We start from the raw sequence: 17,216 nt of genomic DNA, 5'->3' as shown, positions 1-17,216 counted from the left end.
TTTTTAGAGATTATATATTTTTCTCCTATATTTACCAATAGTAACATTCCTTTCATCCATGTCATTTTCTATAAATTTTTAATAATTGCATCATTTAAAATCTTCATTTTGACTCTATTGTTTAAAAATATTCTTACAAAAATAAATATTTTATTAATAGGAAACACTCAATAATAGAAAAAAAAATATAACCCAAATGAAAATTAAAATCATAAATCAAACCTTGTAGTTTAGACAATTTCAATATTATTTTCCACAATTTTTAACTATTTTAGTCGCTTTTAACACTACAACATCCCACAAATTGCAAATTGGTGTTCCACCCAATTTTAAAAATCAACCACTAAAAGAGGAGACATTATGGTTTTGTATCCCTCACGAGTAAAATGAATAACCTTAATTGTGAGATATTGGCACATTGCACACTTCATCAACCATCAATTGCTCAACACCAGAGTTCATCAACCAACTACTAAAGAGAAGAAGACAATGGAAACCGCAAAACTTTGAAATTAGGAAAAATTTATTTCTTCTCCATTAAAAGGAAATATTTCACACATAAACAGTTTCATTTCCACTATATAACTAAAATTATTGACATGCATATATTATCTTTTATCACATCAACACACTTTTAACGAATTTAAAGATACAATTGACATAAAATTAAAAACAAAAACAAAATTGACACACTCTCAGTAAAATAAAAAATCATTCCAATAATTAAGCCTAGTTTTAACTTAACGATACATAATCACTACAATAATTGATATTAGAGTTAGTAATTACATTAATTATCTTATATTAGAGATCAAATAAATCGAATTATAATAAAATTATAAAGTTTTGAGATTGATAGAACTCTTAAATAATATAAGTTGAATTTTGACTTTTAACCATGTAATAAATACTCTTTAAGATACTTAAGAGTTCAATTCTTATTAAACAATTACATGTAAACTATATTTTGTTCTAAACTTTTCAAATTAAAAGAAAAAAAAATAGTTTGGTTGTAAACTTTTCAAAATGGAAAGAAAAAATATATTTAAAAAATAATAAAATATTTTATCTTTTTAAGAAAACGATGTTTCTTATCTATGTACAAATATTTAACATAATTTATTCGCATATTTATTTTCTACAAATCTAAATCAATATAAAAATTTCCACTTATTTTATTTTATTTTATTCATTCGAATAATATATCATTCATTCTACCTTTTTCTTTTATTTCCTTTATCTGTTCATTTTTCTCCTTAAGAAAAGGTTATGGTGACATTTATTTTACTAAACTATATGTTTGCATGATAAATGAATTATGAGTAAAACCTGATTTTGATTTTAATCTTTACACAGATTCATGTTCATAATCTCAGCATTTCTAATACTAGACGTGACATAATTGAGTTTTTCATTGGGAAAAAAAGTACTCACCTTTTTAGAGACTACAAATAAATAAAATTTTCATTATTATTATTATTATTATTAGGTTAAATCAATACTATAAAATATTTTATCCACCAATTAAAATCAAAGTATTAATTAGTAATAAAAAAAAACTGTATTATTTTTTAACATAAGAAATAGATAATGGGCGTTAATCAGGGGCATTATAGTCATAGCGCACACATACCAAAACCCTAGTTTCTCCCTCTCTCATATTTACGCTGTTCTCTGTCCCCAAAACCACTACCATTGCATCTTGCCGCTGCAACTCTCTACCTTCCCTTCAGCTTCCATTCGCAATGGTGAGTCTCTGTTTCTCCTCATTCTTCTTTTCTCTTCATCTCTGCGACGCGCTTCGTCTTTCTCACACGTTATTCTCATTCAGCCCTTTGTGTTTTATCTTCTGTTTGCATTAGGCTTCGGAGAAGAAACTATCCAACCCCATGCGGGAAATCAAGGTGCAGAAGCTCGTCCTCAACATCTCCGTCGGCGAGAGTGGCGATCGTCTCACCAGAGCCGCAAAGGTCTTTTTTTTTTTTTTTTTTTTTTTTTTTTTTTTTACATTTCAATTCTTATTTTTGCTTTATTTTAATTTTGATTTGAACCCTTTTTTTTTTTATTGTTGTTGTTACAGGTGTTGGAGCAGCTTAGTGGCCAAACCCCAGTGTTTTCCAAAGGTGGGTTTTCTTTCTCCTCTTCTTCGTCTTATAATTATTAGGGTTACTCAAACATCATTTTATATACTTTCCTCTTCTCGAAAAGTTCTGTGTGTTCTAATGGTAATAAGAGAAAGGGTGGTGTTTATGTAGTAACTGTAAGTATTCATTCTGTTTTTCTAACTGGAATACTTGCTTCATTGAATTACTTTATTTTTGGGGAAGTAGTTGTCTAAAAAGTTTGGAATACTCAGATTTTACAACGAGACGGACGTTGTTGGTCTTGGGAATTTAGTTTATTATGCTCACTTTTGCCAATGGGTGAGTAGTAATATTTGTGGAATTGCCTAGTTGTTATTTTTGTGACTTATGTTTTCATTGTAGTTCACGATGTTTAGTTTATGAAATCACCTTGGCTAACAGTGCAGAATGTTAATAAATCAGTTCCCTTAATTTAATTAACATGTAATTGAGGATAGGGTCAAAAAATGTGATTTGAGTCAGGTGACCTTTTATAAAGCTGTTTGCTACTGCACTTCTGTGGCTGCAGCATTGATATGATAGGCCTTTTGATCCGTGTCTGTGTCCTAGATGCAAGCTGCATTTGCCTGTAATTTCAGTATTAAGGATTATGATAAAACTGTGGCCTTGGTTTGCTGTGTGTTACAACTTAAAACCTTGTTTGGAAAGTCAACCAACAATGTTTGTGAATGGGGATACTTTTGGCTCTATAATTGAGTCATCAGCAGGGGTTCTTTCACTGGCCACCTGACTGCCGCTTGGAGCCAAAATGAAAATGCTAGAAGAAGATCCTTGAAACCCCTGGGTTGTTCTCAAGACACAATATCTGGTGAAATACTTCGGCTGATATTCTTCAGTCTCAGAATTGTATTTAGTGAAGGATCTTTCGATTTCAGAAAATAAGTAACAATATTAAGGATATTGCAGCAACAAGCGACAAGCTGATTCGTCTGCAATTTTAAGCCTTTTTGGGGCCTCAAACAAAATGCTGTTAAATGGGAAATTTTTGGTTCTATAATTGAGTCACCAGCAGGGGCTTATTCTTTGTCCATCTGTCTGCCGCATGGAACCAAAATGAAAATACCAGAAGAAGATCCTTGAAACCCCTTGGTTGTTTTCAAGACACAATATCTGGTTAAATGCTTGGATTGAAACATTTAGAAGAAATGTATTGAACAGAGATTATCTTAATTTCTGTAAACTATTGTAAATTTTAAACTTATTACTTTTCATATTTTAAACTTAGAAGGGTGGTTTTGTATATTTATCCCACCTCTAAGGAGACAACAATTTTTCTAGTTACAACTGGCTGTTCTCTGATCGTTTATTTCTTCATTGTTGTTGACAGCTAGATACACTGTCCGTTCTTTTGGTATCAGAAGAAATGAAAAGATTGCATGCTATGTCACTGTTAGAGGTGACAAGGCAATGCAACTTCTGGAGAGTGGATTAAAGGTCAAGGAATATGAACTTCTGCGAAAAAACTTCAGTGATACTGGGTGCTTTGGCTTTGGTATTCAAGAGCATATTGACTTGGGAATCAAGTAAGATTAAAATCTCTTGCAGTTTATGGTAAAATGTTTTTTATTGTTGTACTTGTTTTGCTATTATTAATTGATACAAAGCAGCATGTTTTTTTTTTTTTAAATTTTCATTTAACAATTAATTATACCATAGCTGTGAAAAGGAAAATGGATTATACCATTGGTATTTAGAAGTTGGTTCTATGCAGTTCCTAACTGTTCTATACTGGTGGTGGGAGAATAGACCACAAGCATTAAAGATAGACGGATTTCTCTACATAATGCATGTTTAATCTACATTTCCGTGTTTCTCTTGTTTTTCAAATCGTCTCTCTAACCTTAGAACAAACTGAATTTTAATCCATGGTTGTTTTCATGTATTGCATTCTTTGTAATGTCCATGATTTTGGTTTCTTGTGGTATAATGCTATTGTAATTTACTTGTAACTTTAACTATGCTCTATTAAAAAAGTTGTTCCATTAATGTTGAACGTTGGCTCTTCTTCAGGTATGATCCCTCAACTGGTATTTATGGAATGGACTTCTTTGTCGTTCTGGAGCGCCCTGGTTATCGTGTTGGCCGCCGTCGCCGCTGCAAGTCTCGTGTTGGGATCCAGCATCGTGTTACCAAGGAGGATGCTATGAAGTGGTTCCAGGTGAAATACGAGGGTGTTATCCTCAACAAATCACAGGCAATTGTTTAATTAAATTAGCTAGTTGTTTTGAGGAGTTCACAAGTTTTGTTATTTTAAATTCGATGCTTCTTCATTTAAATAGCTTGAATTACTGGAATATTAATGCGAGAAGCAATATGAGCTGTTTAGAAGTACTTGTTTTTTACATCGATATTAATACGCCTTTGATCCTTAATTGGATGTTCCTCTATTTTGCCTTTACTGTAACCATTGTGTTTGAAGAACATATTCATTCACGGATACTATGGTTTTGTCATTGTATTTGGCCTTTAATTTTATAGTTCTGAGTATAATCATGAGAAGTTAAAAATGTGCTTTCAATTATTGACTGCCCCCTGCTACATAAAGCTGAACAAGTACATTCAAAATCCATTTGATTTTCCACTTGCTGTACTGGGCTATAAATTAATGAATTTGATGTTAAAACAGAGCATTGTGTTGATAATGTTAGTATCTTATTTATCTTTTAAATGGTGGAACATTTAATTCAAGGTGGTAATTCTTCCTGCACCTCCATGAATTTCTTTCTGTACTCTGGTAAATTCTTCCAAATGTTTTACTACTCTAGAATTGTGCAATTGGAAATGTAAATTTTGTACTTTGAAATGTATAATTTAGAGTATATATATTTTTTATTCTGGGATATATAATTTAAAATATGATTTTTTATATTCCAAAAACCATAATATTAAATATAAAATTTGTATTTTGAATTGTATAATTTGGAATATAGAAATTGTATTGCAGATTATTCTGAAATATATTTGTATTCTGAATTCTGTATTATATAATTTGAAATATATATATATATATATATATATATATATATATATATATATATATATATATATTGTATTTTAGAATATAGAATCTGAAATATAAAAATATGTACTCTTGAAATCCAAAAATTTATGGAAGCGTAGGATGAAATTGTGGATGTAGGAGCAGGAAGAATTGACCGTTAAGCTCTGTGGGCAAGCAAGGTTATAAAGTAGAAATTTAAAATAGTTACGCTTTTTATTTGTATGATAAATTGTATATTAATTCATTTTAATTTTCTTGAAAGTTTTAATAAAAATGCTTCTCCAAACGTTTCAATTTAATTGTGGCACAAACATAAGGACTTGGATTAATATTTGATATTATCATTCTTCAATGCTATATTTAATTATTATACATTAGTGTAATAATGATCAGGCATTTAGTTTTAACTAGTATTTAAGCTTTACTGTAAATAAATAAATTATATTTTTGATTTATAAGAAATACTTTAAACTGTGATTCAATTTTATTATAAAATTGAAATAAATAAGGAGCGACAAAAACAATAATGTACAAATAAAATAAATAAATAAATAAATGATATGATATAACTGAGGTGTTGTTTTTAACCATTTTTAAAAATGTGTGAAATGTAATTTCCAACGAGAAATTAGTGTTGGAAATTTTTTAATTGAAAGTGAAACAAGAGATTGAATAGAATATGAACATTCTGATAAAGTTAGAAGCCGTAGAGACCATACCATTTCAGTGGTAAATGTAGGTTTTCACTTTCACAAATACGCTAAAAAGGTTTGCAATATCACGTAAGCAAAACAAGAACTTATAACTTAGGATTTGAGAATTGAGGTATTTTCATAAAAATGATGTAATTTTACTAGAATAAGCGGTTTTAAAAAATGAAAAAAAGGATATGTTAAAACCAGTTTTTTATTTGAAAGTGTTGATGTCTCATTTTTTTACCTGTTTTTATAATATTTTAGAAGTGAAAATGGTTGGATGAAAAATTACACAAATGGAATGGGGTGACAGTTCTTTCATTCATATTTTTGAAAGTTTAAGTTTGAAAAACCTAGGTCGGTTACTGTGCTTCTATTTTCGATCTTGAGTTTTTCCTTCTCGGACGTGAGTAGTTCTTTCTTTTTGTGCTTATGACATTTGAGATTGATTATTGTATTGTTTTTCCATTGTTATGTCGAGCTTGTGCTTTTATTATCTCCATTGAGAAACAAGTTCGTTGTGATTGACAAATTTGTTCGTTGTGATTGACAAATTTCTTAGATGCGAATTGTTTCTTTCCGAACAAGAGTTCATCCATCCTTGTTCGTTGCAAGTTTAGACTAACAAAGGTAGGTGAAAAGAAAAAAAAAAAAACATAAAATAACTTACATTTTTTATTGAGAATCCTTCGATTCTCTTAACTGTCTTGTTAAGACAGTCCTTCACTGTTTGTTGAACAGTGGTTAGTTGTTAGGTTTTCGGTTTTTCCTTCTTCCCCTGGAACTCTATATAAATAGAGTTCCTCTCCCCTTTTTCGATTATAAAAAACAATATTACTTTGTAATTTCGTATGTTCATTCAAATAAGAAAAGAAGAAGTTTTTCATACTCACCTTGTCACGATCTTCATTTCTCTCTTCTACGTCGACGGCAACCGCCGCCGTGCCGGAGCTCTGCCGGCCACCGTCTTCCTTCTCTCTCTTCATCCAGACGGAGCGTCTGGAAGCCTCTCTCTCTTTAACTCTGCTTTCATTCTCAGCAAATGCCACGCAGACAGAACGTATCTATCTTTCATTCAAGATAATGGGCCAACACGTATTGGGCCTCTAAGCTACAGTACTGGGTTCGAATTAATATGGTATCAGAGCAGGTCTAGTACCTGCTCTGCTTCCATTGCCATCGCTGCTGTTTCTTGGACCCTCTTGGGCTGGGTTCTTGAAATCTTTCTTTTACCACCATGGAAAAATCTGATCAGACCTCAGAAAAATGATGATACCTACGATGCATGGGAAAGATGTAATGTGATGATTCTGTCATGGATGACGAAGACCCTATCTCCTCATATTTCTGAAAGCGTCATCTACGTCGAAGAAGCGAAAGAATTATGGGACGAGCTTAAAGAGAGGTTTTCAAAAGGGGATTACTTCAAAATCTCAGATTTATTACAAGACATACACTCAATTAAACAAGGAGAACGTGGAGTCAACCAGTTCTTCACTGACCTGAAGATTTTATGGGAAGAATTGGAGTCTTTAAGACCAATACCAGTCTGCACTTGTGAAATACCATGCAACTGTGACTTGTCCAAGGTTTCGTTGAAATATAGAGAAATGAAGCATGTGATTTGCTTTTTGAAGGGTTTGAATGATTCTTACAATACTGTTAAAACGCAAATTCTTTTAATGGATCCCTTACCAAATGTTAATCGTGTTTTCTCTTTTATTATCCAACAAGAAAGACAGGAAAAACAGAGTAACACAGATTCCAGAATTCTGGTTAACATGGCTAAAAGAAACAATCAGTGGAAACCTGACCAGAGTTGGAGGAATCAGGGACGTGCTACTGGAATTCGTGGACAAGGTAGAGGAAGGGGAAGAAACCCAAATTATGGAAAGCAATGCTCTTATTGTAATAAGATGAATCACACGGTTGATGAGTGCTATTCTAAGCACGAGTATCCCCCATGGTATAAGAAGGAAGATAAAAAGAGTGACTGGAACAGTGTCAATGCCTTTCAAAACAACAATCAAAACAACAATGACTCTGAGAGCATCCTGAAGACTCAACATCAGATTAACAACAACTGTAATCCCAATCTCTTCACACCAGAACAAATGCAGAAACTTTTAAAGATGATAGAAAAAACAGAAGAATCATCCATTCACAAGATTAACCAAGTTCAGAGGCAAGAAACAGAAAACAAACCAGGTAATTCTTCCTGGGTTATTGACACGGGTGCAACAGACCATGTCACACATGATAAAACTAACTTTACTATTTTCTACAAAATTAAACCTATTACCATTACTCTGCCAAATAAAACTGTCATCACTACTGAATATGCTGGAACTATACGTTTTACTGAGAATTTTATCCTTTTCAATGTTCTTTACATACCTAATTTCTGTTTTAATCTGATTTCTGTTCAGAGTCTCATCAAAGACTTAAATTGCAATCTAATATTTTCCTATGAGAACTGCCAGATAAGGGAGAATCGTTCATTGAAGACGATTGGATATGCTAAACCTTGGAATGGTCTCTACTATCTACAAGATTTCCCTAAACCAGAACAAAGAGATATTGACAAGGCTGTTTTCTCTTTTAAAAAGACTGATGTTAATCTGTGGCATCTTAGACTAAGGCATCCTGGACATCATGTTGTAAAACGCATATGTGAAATGTTTCCTTATGTTAAGATCAAAACTGATATTGTATGTGATACTTGCCATTTTGCCAAACAGCACAAGTTACCTTTTAAGAAAAGCTTATCTGTTACCACTGAATGTTTTGAAGTTATCCATTGTGATATTTGGGGGCCATTAAATACTGTTTCTATTCATGGACATAAATACTTTCTTAGTATAGTTGATGATTACAGCAGACACACATGGGTTTTCCTAATGAATAATAAAGGACAAACCAAAGATCTATTACAAAATTTTATTATCAAAGTCAAGAATCAGTTTAATAAAATGATCAAAATCATTAGATCCGACAATGGGCCAGAGTTTAATTGTGTTAATTTCTATAATATGCATGGTATCATACATCAAAGAAGTTGTGTTGAGACTCCANAACAAAATTCTGTAGTCGAAAGAAAACACCAACATATACTCAATGTTACACGCAGTCTTCTTTTTCACTCTAATATACCCAAAGTTTACTGGTCTTATGCTATTGGGTACGCTGTGTATTTGATAAATAGGTTGCCTTCTCCTAGTCTTGAAAATAAGACTCCTTATGATATGCTTTATAATCTACCTCCTACCTACTTAGATCTCAAAGTGTTTGGGTGTTAATGTTTTGCTTCTACACTTGAAAACAGTAGAACCAAGTTAGACCCTAGGGCTAGAAAAAGGAGTTTTTCTAGGGTACAAAAGTGGTATAAAAGGGTATATTGTTTTAGATATAAACACTAAGAAACTATTCATAAGCAGAAACGTAATATTTCATGAAGAAATATTACCTTATAAGAATTTTCAGGACAATTAGCAAAGCCCAGAAAGTAAAGAGGATGCAGATGAGTTCTTCACTGACCTTTCAAAGGACTATTATCCCACTTATGAAGACCAACATGATGAGCTTGAGGATATTAACCAAGATGAAGAACTGGACAATTTTACTACCACAAATGACAATCAAGAAAATTACAGACACAGAAGACCAGAAAGGACTAGAAAGACCCCTGCTTATTTGGAAGACTATGTCCACCAGGTGAACCATTCCTTAACTGTAAAAAATAACTTCAAAACTCCTTACCCGATTTCTAAAATACTTTGCTATGACAATTTATTAGGGAAACATTCAAAATACATCATGACTATCACTGGGAATAAAGAACCCCAGACTTACAATGAAGCTAAAGACAAAAGGGAATGGATAGAGGCAATGCAGAAGGAAATTAAGGCACTGCAAGACAATAATACTTGGTCCCTGACACAACTACCACCAGGAAAGACTCCTATAGGATGCAAGTGGGTATATAAAACTAAGTATAGAGCTGATGGAAGTATTGAAAGACACAAGGCACGGTTAGTTGCAAAAGGGTATACTCAGCAGGAAGGAATAGACTATCTAGACACTTTCTCACCAGTTGCAAAATTAACCACTGTTAGACTCTTAATTGCCCTTGCTACATCAAATAATTGGTTTTTACACCAATTAGATGTTGACAATGCTTTTCTTCATGGTGACCTTCATGAAGAAGTCTATATGCATCCACCTCCAGGACTGGGTATTCATACAAAGGGACAAGTTTGCAAATTAAATAAATCCCTATATGGCTTGAAACAAGCAAGCAGACAATGGTTTGAAAAATTATCCTCTTACCTAATTTCTGTCAACTACAAACAATCTAAGTCAGATCACTCATTATTCACTAAGAGAACTGGTACTTATTTCACTGCCTTGCTTGTATATGTGGATGATATTGTGTTGGCAGGAAATTCCTTGGAAGAAATCAATGGCGTCAAAGAACTCCTACATAATAGATTTCGTATAAAGAATCTTGGAGAGCTCAAGTACTTCCTCGGACTTGAAGTTGCTAGATCTAAGAAGGGTATTCACTTATGTCAAAGAAAGTATGCATTAGACATACTTGAGGAAACAGGAATGGAGGGATGCAAACCTTCTACTACACCCTTCCTTAGAGACACAAGCCCATTATACAAATTGGATAAACAACTTACTGATCCTGGACCCTACAGAAGGCTGATAGGGAAGTTACTTTATCTTACAAATACTAGACCAGATTTATGCTATACCATCAATTTACTTAGTCAATTTATGCAATTTCCTACAGAACATCATTTTCGGGCTGCTCAACATGTTCTCAGATATATCAAATATACTACCAGTGAAGGATTGTTTTTCGCTGCTGACTCACCTATGCATCTAAAAGGTTTTAGTGACTCTGATTGGTCTACCTGCCCTAACACCAGGAGATCTACTACGGGTTTCTGTATATTTCTAGGGACATCTCTTATTTCCTGGAAATCTAAGAAACAAAAGATTGTTTCCAGATCGTCTACGGAGGCTGAGTACAGAGCCCTTGCTGCCACTGTATGTGAAATACAGTGGCTCCACTACTTACTTGCAGATCTTCATATTGAAGAATCTGGAGTTCCAACCCTATATTGCGATAACAAATCTGCTTGTCATATTGCCCATAACCAGAGCTTCCACGAACAGACCAAGCACATTGAGCTTGACTGTCACGTTGTTCGTGAAAAGATCCAGGAAGGCCTTCTTCATCTCCTCCCTGTCCGATCCGATGAGCAACTGGCTGATGTCTTCACCAAGTTTCCGCATCGCGTCAGCTTCAAACACATCATACCCAAGCTTGGACTGGTCAATATATACAGTCTAGCTTGAGGGAAGGGTATTGAGAATCCTTCGATTCTCTTAACTGTCTTGTTAAGACAGTCCTTCACTGTTTGTTGAACAGTGGTTAGTTGTTAGGTTTTCGATTTTTCCTTCTTCACCTGGAACTCTATTTATATAGAGTTCCTCCCCCCTTTTTCGATTATCAGAAACAATATTACTTTGTAATTTCGTATGTTCATTCAAATAAGAAAAGAAGAAGTTTTTCATACTCACCTTGTCACGATCTTCATTTCTCTCTTCTACGTCGACGGCAACCGCCGCCGTGCCGGAGCTCTGCCGGCCACCGTCTTCCTTCTCTCTCTTCATCCAGACGGAGCGTCTGGAAGCCTCTCTCTCTAACTCTGCTTTCATTCTCAGCAAATGCCACGCAGACAGAACGTATCTGTCTTTCATTCAAGATAATGGGCCAACGCGTATTGGGCCTCTAAGCTACAATACTAGGTTCGGATTAATATTTTTCTCTCTAAACTTGGAATAGAAAAGAAAGGAAGAACTTGAACTTGGAAAAGAACAACTCACCTCTAAGAAACTTGTCAACCAGAACAAACTTGCATTTCAATGGGGCAAATGAAAATGCAAACTCTACAAAACAATGGACAAATGACAAAATGATTGGTTTCATAGCTAAGCACAAATCAAAAAAATAATAAAGAAATAACTCGTGCTTAAGAAAAAAGAACTCTCAGTCAAAAACGAAAGTTCGACTATTGACCTAAGTTTCCCAATCTCAAACTCGAAAACATGAATGAAATATACATCATTCCATTATCTAGTTTTTCATCTAACCATTTTTGCGCCAACAACTTTTAAAATAATTATAAAAATAGATGGAAAATGATTGTTAAATGGGTAAAAAGTCTTGACATATTATTTTCCTTTTAAAAAGTTAGTAAATGAGAATAATATATATATATATATATATATATATATATATATATATATATATATATTATTCTCCCATAAATATTGGTAGTTGTGTACAATGGGTAGCTGATTCCCGGCCTAAGGGAATGACAAATGAGCGATTTTGCTCATTCCTTTGTGTCGAGAACACCAAGTGTGACGAGACCTATCCTTTGAGTGTAGTGCATTTGAACTAAATTCGTGAACATCATCCATGACTTCAAATTATAAGAAAAAAAAAAATTAAAACTTTTCGTTGTTTTTGAGTCAAGTTTTATGTTTTAGTTTTAGACTGAAGTTCTCTATCTACGCAATTTCTTATTTATAAAAAAAATAAAAATTGAATGTTTTCTTCTATAAATACGACTTTGGACTTCTATATGCCATATTTTGAAATCCAAATTCGTCCCCTGTGTGCACGACTTTTATATATATATATATATATATATATATATATATATATATATATATATATATATATATATATATATATATATATATTCAATGTGAAAGAAAAAATGGTAAAAAAACAAAAATTAATGAAATCTATAGAGAAAAAAAGAAAATATTGGAACATGTAACGATTACAAAAAAAATGTGAAAATTATAGTCAGTTTAAGAAAATAAATTAGCAATTATATTATAAAGGATAAAATAAGAATAATAATTATTATAACAATTTTATCTTTAAATGATAATTTTATTAAATTTAACCATTTTTTTATTCAACTATTTTTTAAAACTTAACCATTTTTTTAATTGTAAAACTTGTAAATAAAATATTTTTACAATGAACTTATAAAATATATTTAATTTAATTTTATAATTATAATGAAAATAATAATAATAATAATAATAATAACTTTATTAATGTTTATCATCGTAAAAAAATTAAACATACATATATTTTTTCCCTAATATTAATAAAGAAAATTCACTCTTTTGACATGCATAATTTTTTTTTTTTACTCTTTCAATAATTAATTTTTAAATTTAAATAATTTCTCATAGAAAAAATATTTTCAAATCATACAATCTAAAGAAGGTATCATTACTTTATTCTAATTTGACACTATCGAATAGAGAGAGGAGTCCACTTGACCACTTCCATGCATATCTGGTTATGAGTGGGTGGCTCGGGTAGTCGATGAGAGAATATTTTGTTTTGTAAGTACCATTGAGGGAATGTTTGTTAATAATAAAACTTCTTTGATTATTTTCTTTGGCCTTGAGACCTGTGCACACTCTTGCACAAAAAAGAAACAAAATAACTTTTTAGCCCGTGACAATAACCAAAAGGCAAAAGTTGTGCATCTTAAGAAACATTAGGTTGAATTGTCATACTATGTTTAAGTTGCTGGGGTATTGATGCCAAGTTGAGATGTTGTTAGGTTGTTGATGCCGAGTTGTCGAAGTTATTGAGTTGTTGATGTAGCATCTACAGGTAAGAGCTTAGCTAGATATGAGCTCGGGAAGAGAAGAAGGTTGAGCCTGAGAGCTTCCTTGAAACAAAACAAAATTTGAAATAGAACAAACACACACATGAGCAACTAATATTGCTTCAGAGATTGTAGTGATAATTCTACTTTTATCTGAATATATCATAGGTAAGGCTCAACGAGGTTTCTCCGTCCTACAACAACCCTTGTTGTCACTTTGGTGGTTTAAACGCATGGATAATGATGAGGAATGTGACCAAGATTATGAATGAGTTCTTCATGTTAGGCTTAGTAGATGTTACTTTGTAGATTTACATAAAAGCAAACACATATAAATAAGAAGTACAAAATGATCTAACAATCAGTATGTGAAAAATTAGCCTAGGAATTCAACAAAAGTTAATGTATATTTTGAATAACTGAAACATAATTCTAAAATTAATTAGACTTTTTTTAGTAATGTTAAGAAATTATGCAAAACTTCATGATAGAAACACATTTTTGGAAAAAGAAGTTTCATTAGTTAACCAAACTTCCATTAAAAGTTGGATTGGATTGTAACTATGGTAGTTAGAATTCTTTATTTTTACATGAAGGCACCAATACTTTATTCTAATTTGACACGATTGATGAGAGAGACGAGTTCACTCGACCACTTCCGTGTCTACCTAGTTATGAGTGGGTGGCTCACGTAGTCGATGAGTAGGTATCTTGTTTTGTAAGTATCATTAGGGGAAGTCCTTTTAATAATTAAACTTCTTTGATTATATTCTTTGGCCTTAAGACCTGAGCACACTCTCACACTAAAAGGAGACAAAACAACTTTTTTTACCGTGGCAACAACCAAGAGGCAAAAGTTATGCATCTGAAGAAACATTAGGTTGGAGTGCCAAGCTACGTTTAAGTTGATGGAATGTTGATGCCGAGTTGAGAGTTTGTCAGGCTGTTGATGTCGGGTTGAGATGTTGGAGAGGTAATGTGTCAAGTTATCGAAGTTAATGAGCTGTTAATTTAGAGCTCGGGCAAGTAAGAGTTGGGCCATATAAGAGCTTGGAAAGAGAAGAAGGTTGAACCCAAGAGCTGCGTTAATTAAACTGTGCACTACCACCTTAATAGACAAAATAAATTTTGCAGTAGCATAGACTCACACAACAAAAGTAGCGACAATACATCTTTTTGGAGCAACTTTTAAGAGTTTTTGAAAATTCAGATTTTGTGCAGCTTTTCAGATTTCGTGGGGAATTATGGGAAAAATGGCTGTAACGAACTTTTTTTATATATAAAGGAATGTAATAGGGAGGAGAGGTTGTACTTTTTCTTCATAATTTCTACTTAGAGCAAAAATATGTCTTGAATTCCTTAATAATGTTACTTTGTAGTAATGTTATTTCTTTCATATTCTACAATGTAGAGTTGTGTTGGGTACTTTGATGGTGAGAAGACCAGATGCCACTTGGCTTGCACTCCGAGCTATGAATTGACCTTTTGGGTTAGTTCCTTTTTAAGCTTGTCCAAGCTTGGCAGTCTCTTTACCGAGATAGAATTGATCATTCATGTTTTGTGTTGACCGGTACTCACATGGTACAAATAATAAATAACAAATACTAGAACTCAACACTTGCACATTCAAACACTAACATCTTATTAAGGTGGACAAAAGATTTGTAATTGATTTATTTTATTAAGTAATCATTTATATACATCAACAAAGAATTTACAAGTCTAGTTTATAAAGAAATCCAGTAGAATTGAGCCAATGAGAGTCACCAATGAAGTTTTTCGGAGTAAAAGGCTCGACTTCAACAACATGGACCTTGAATCCCTTCCATTTGACTCTTTTGGAGGTTTGAGCACCATGTTCAATGTTTTTATACTGGCTATAAAATAATGTTTTAAGACCGGAACTAGTGCCCTCTCACTCAAACCAACAATTGGGTTAATTATATCGGTCATAAAAACTTCCATGATAATAGTCCTGGAATAATTCTTCAAGGGCCTCCCTAGATATGTTTGGAAATTCTGTTTCACGACTTCAAACTCGGGGACTTGCACCAATCCTACACTTTTGCAATAAAACTTCACGTGGGTCGTTCATAACATTTCTTCCTTGCATGGTAATAATGTTCTCTTATTCTTGGAGAGAAATTTTCTCTTGGATGTCATAGTCTTATAACAACACTTGTCCCAATTCGCCAAACATAAAATCTATTGTGCCTTTAATAAGACACTGGACATAAAAATTATTATCCTGCAAAGCATACATAGTGTATTGATATCCAAGCATCTCACAGTTGTAAAATGTTGATCGATTCCCTGTTACTATTAGGGCGATAACTTGTTTTTTTGAAGGTCTTGTTGTATTATTGAAAGTTATGTTACTCGTCAAGAAATTTGTACTTTCAAGAATTGTACCACCAAAATTAATTTAAAAATAGTTTATTTTCCTTCTACAATCATGTTTAACCATTTAAAGTCATAGATAAATAAATTAAAAAAAGAGATAAGTTGTAGCTTGTATGCAGACATTGATAAACTCACCTACAATGGTAGTTTCCAAGGTACCTTAATCATCACGTGCATTTTTAACTGTGGCAACGATAATGATGCGTCTTCCATCACCAACAAAAATAGGGCAATCTTGATTGGAGAAACTACCAAATTCTTTTGATATATTCCACTTTATATATATATATATATATATATATATATTAATATCAAGGCCGAGTGGTTACGATATATCTTATTAAAGATATTTAGCAACTAACAAGATTTTCAAGTAAGTCTGTTTATATTATATTTTGTTTATATTTTATTCTGTTGGGCTTTTATCAGTTTAAGGACCATGAGACAAATTATAAATAGAGAGAAAGGGTCACAAGCTAGGTACCTTCGAATCACCTTCCAATCACATTCAACTCATATTCTCAAATACTCAAATAGTGAAAACCCTTCACTAAATATTCAATCAAGAGTCGAGGTTCTTCAATACACGCCTGACTTGGGCGTTGGAGTGCCTTTTGCAGGTACCTCCCCCTCTCCATCGGAAAGGCGGACGAGCGATCAGAGCTTGAAGATCACCGAATGGCCAGGATTGCAGGTAATCGAGCGGTCCAAGCAGAAAGAAGATAATCAGAGAACCCAGTTCAAGCATCGAAAAACAGTAAAACCACGTCAGAAAATGTTAGTGTCTCGATCCCACAAAATATTTACCGAAACATTTTGGCCCCCACCGTGGGGCCGGAGACATCTCATTGAAAACCACGAGAAACCAAGACAAGCGCTTGGTATCAACATCTACTCCAGATCAACACTAGGAATTTTCAGCAAAACAAAGACTATACAACAAAAATCGTCATCTTTGCAGGAAGTTTCATCAACAAGATAAGTATTATCTGAAATACGAAAATTATATATTACGACAAATTTTCTATATAAATGCTAGAAATATATGTATATATTCATGCACTGCAAAATTAAGGCAACAACATATGTCACTTCAATGTGAGGAGTAGGAGTAAATATAAAAGAAGAATAATATCTCCACATTATAACAACTAAAAATTATTTATATTATAACGGTATATATATATATATATATATATATATATATATATATATATATATATATATATATATATATATATATATA

At 32.7% G+C, this 17,216-nt stretch overlaps 2 protein-coding genes across 2 annotated transcripts; both read left to right on the top strand.

The window, feature by feature from the left end:
• The first annotated feature begins 1,613 nt into the window (after positions 1-1,613).
• LOC106753553 (60S ribosomal protein L11) lies at positions 1,614-4,651 on the top strand. The gene is made up of 5 exons (XM_014635367.2): positions 1,614-1,748; positions 1,863-1,970; positions 2,081-2,123; positions 3,472-3,667; positions 4,155-4,651. The coding sequence occupies exons 1-5, from the start codon at positions 1,746-1,748 to the stop codon at positions 4,348-4,350; spliced, it is 546 nt and encodes a 181-aa protein (XP_014490853.1). The 5' UTR covers positions 1,614-1,745; the 3' UTR covers positions 4,351-4,651.
• A 2,508-nt stretch (positions 4,652-7,159) lies between these two features.
• Positions 7,160-9,660, top strand: LOC111241069. The gene is made up of 3 exons (XM_022777542.1): positions 7,160-8,551; positions 9,333-9,554; positions 9,637-9,660. The coding sequence occupies exons 1-3, from the start codon at positions 7,160-7,162 to the stop codon at positions 9,658-9,660; spliced, it is 1,638 nt and encodes a 545-aa protein (XP_022633263.1).
• Positions 9,661-17,216: the final 7,556 nt, after the last annotated feature.

Source organism: Vigna radiata, unplaced genomic scaffold, assembly GCF_000741045.1.
Source record: "Vigna radiata var. radiata cultivar VC1973A unplaced genomic scaffold, Vradiata_ver6 scaffold_137, whole genome shotgun sequence".
NCBI lineage: Eukaryota > Viridiplantae > Streptophyta > Magnoliopsida > Fabales > Fabaceae > Vigna > Vigna radiata.
Note: the sequence above shows the minus strand (reverse complement) of the source record. Positions and strands in the feature narration are given on the sequence as shown.

Excerpts from the sequence above, each read along its gene's own strand:
- LOC106753553 (XM_014635367.2), top strand. Across the intron at positions 1,971-2,080 it reads GTCTCACCAGAGCCGCAAAG|GTGTTGGAGCAGCTTAGTGG; the intron begins GTCTTTTTTTTT and ends TTGTTGTTACAG. Across the intron at positions 3,668-4,154 it reads CATATTGACTTGGGAATCAA|GTATGATCCCTCAACTGGTA; the intron begins GTAAGATTAAAA and ends GCTCTTCTTCAG.
- LOC111241069 (XM_022777542.1), top strand. The coding sequence starts at position 7,160 with ATGACGAAGACCCTATCTCCTCATATTTCTGAAAGCGTCATCTACGTC. Across the intron at positions 8,552-9,332 it reads TTAAGATCAAAACTGATATT|CAAAGCCCAGAAAGTAAAGA; the intron begins GTATGTGATACT and ends CAGGACAATTAG. Across the intron at positions 9,555-9,636 it reads TGGAAGACTATGTCCACCAG|GGAAACATTCAAAATACATC; the intron begins GTGAACCATTCC and ends ACAATTTATTAG.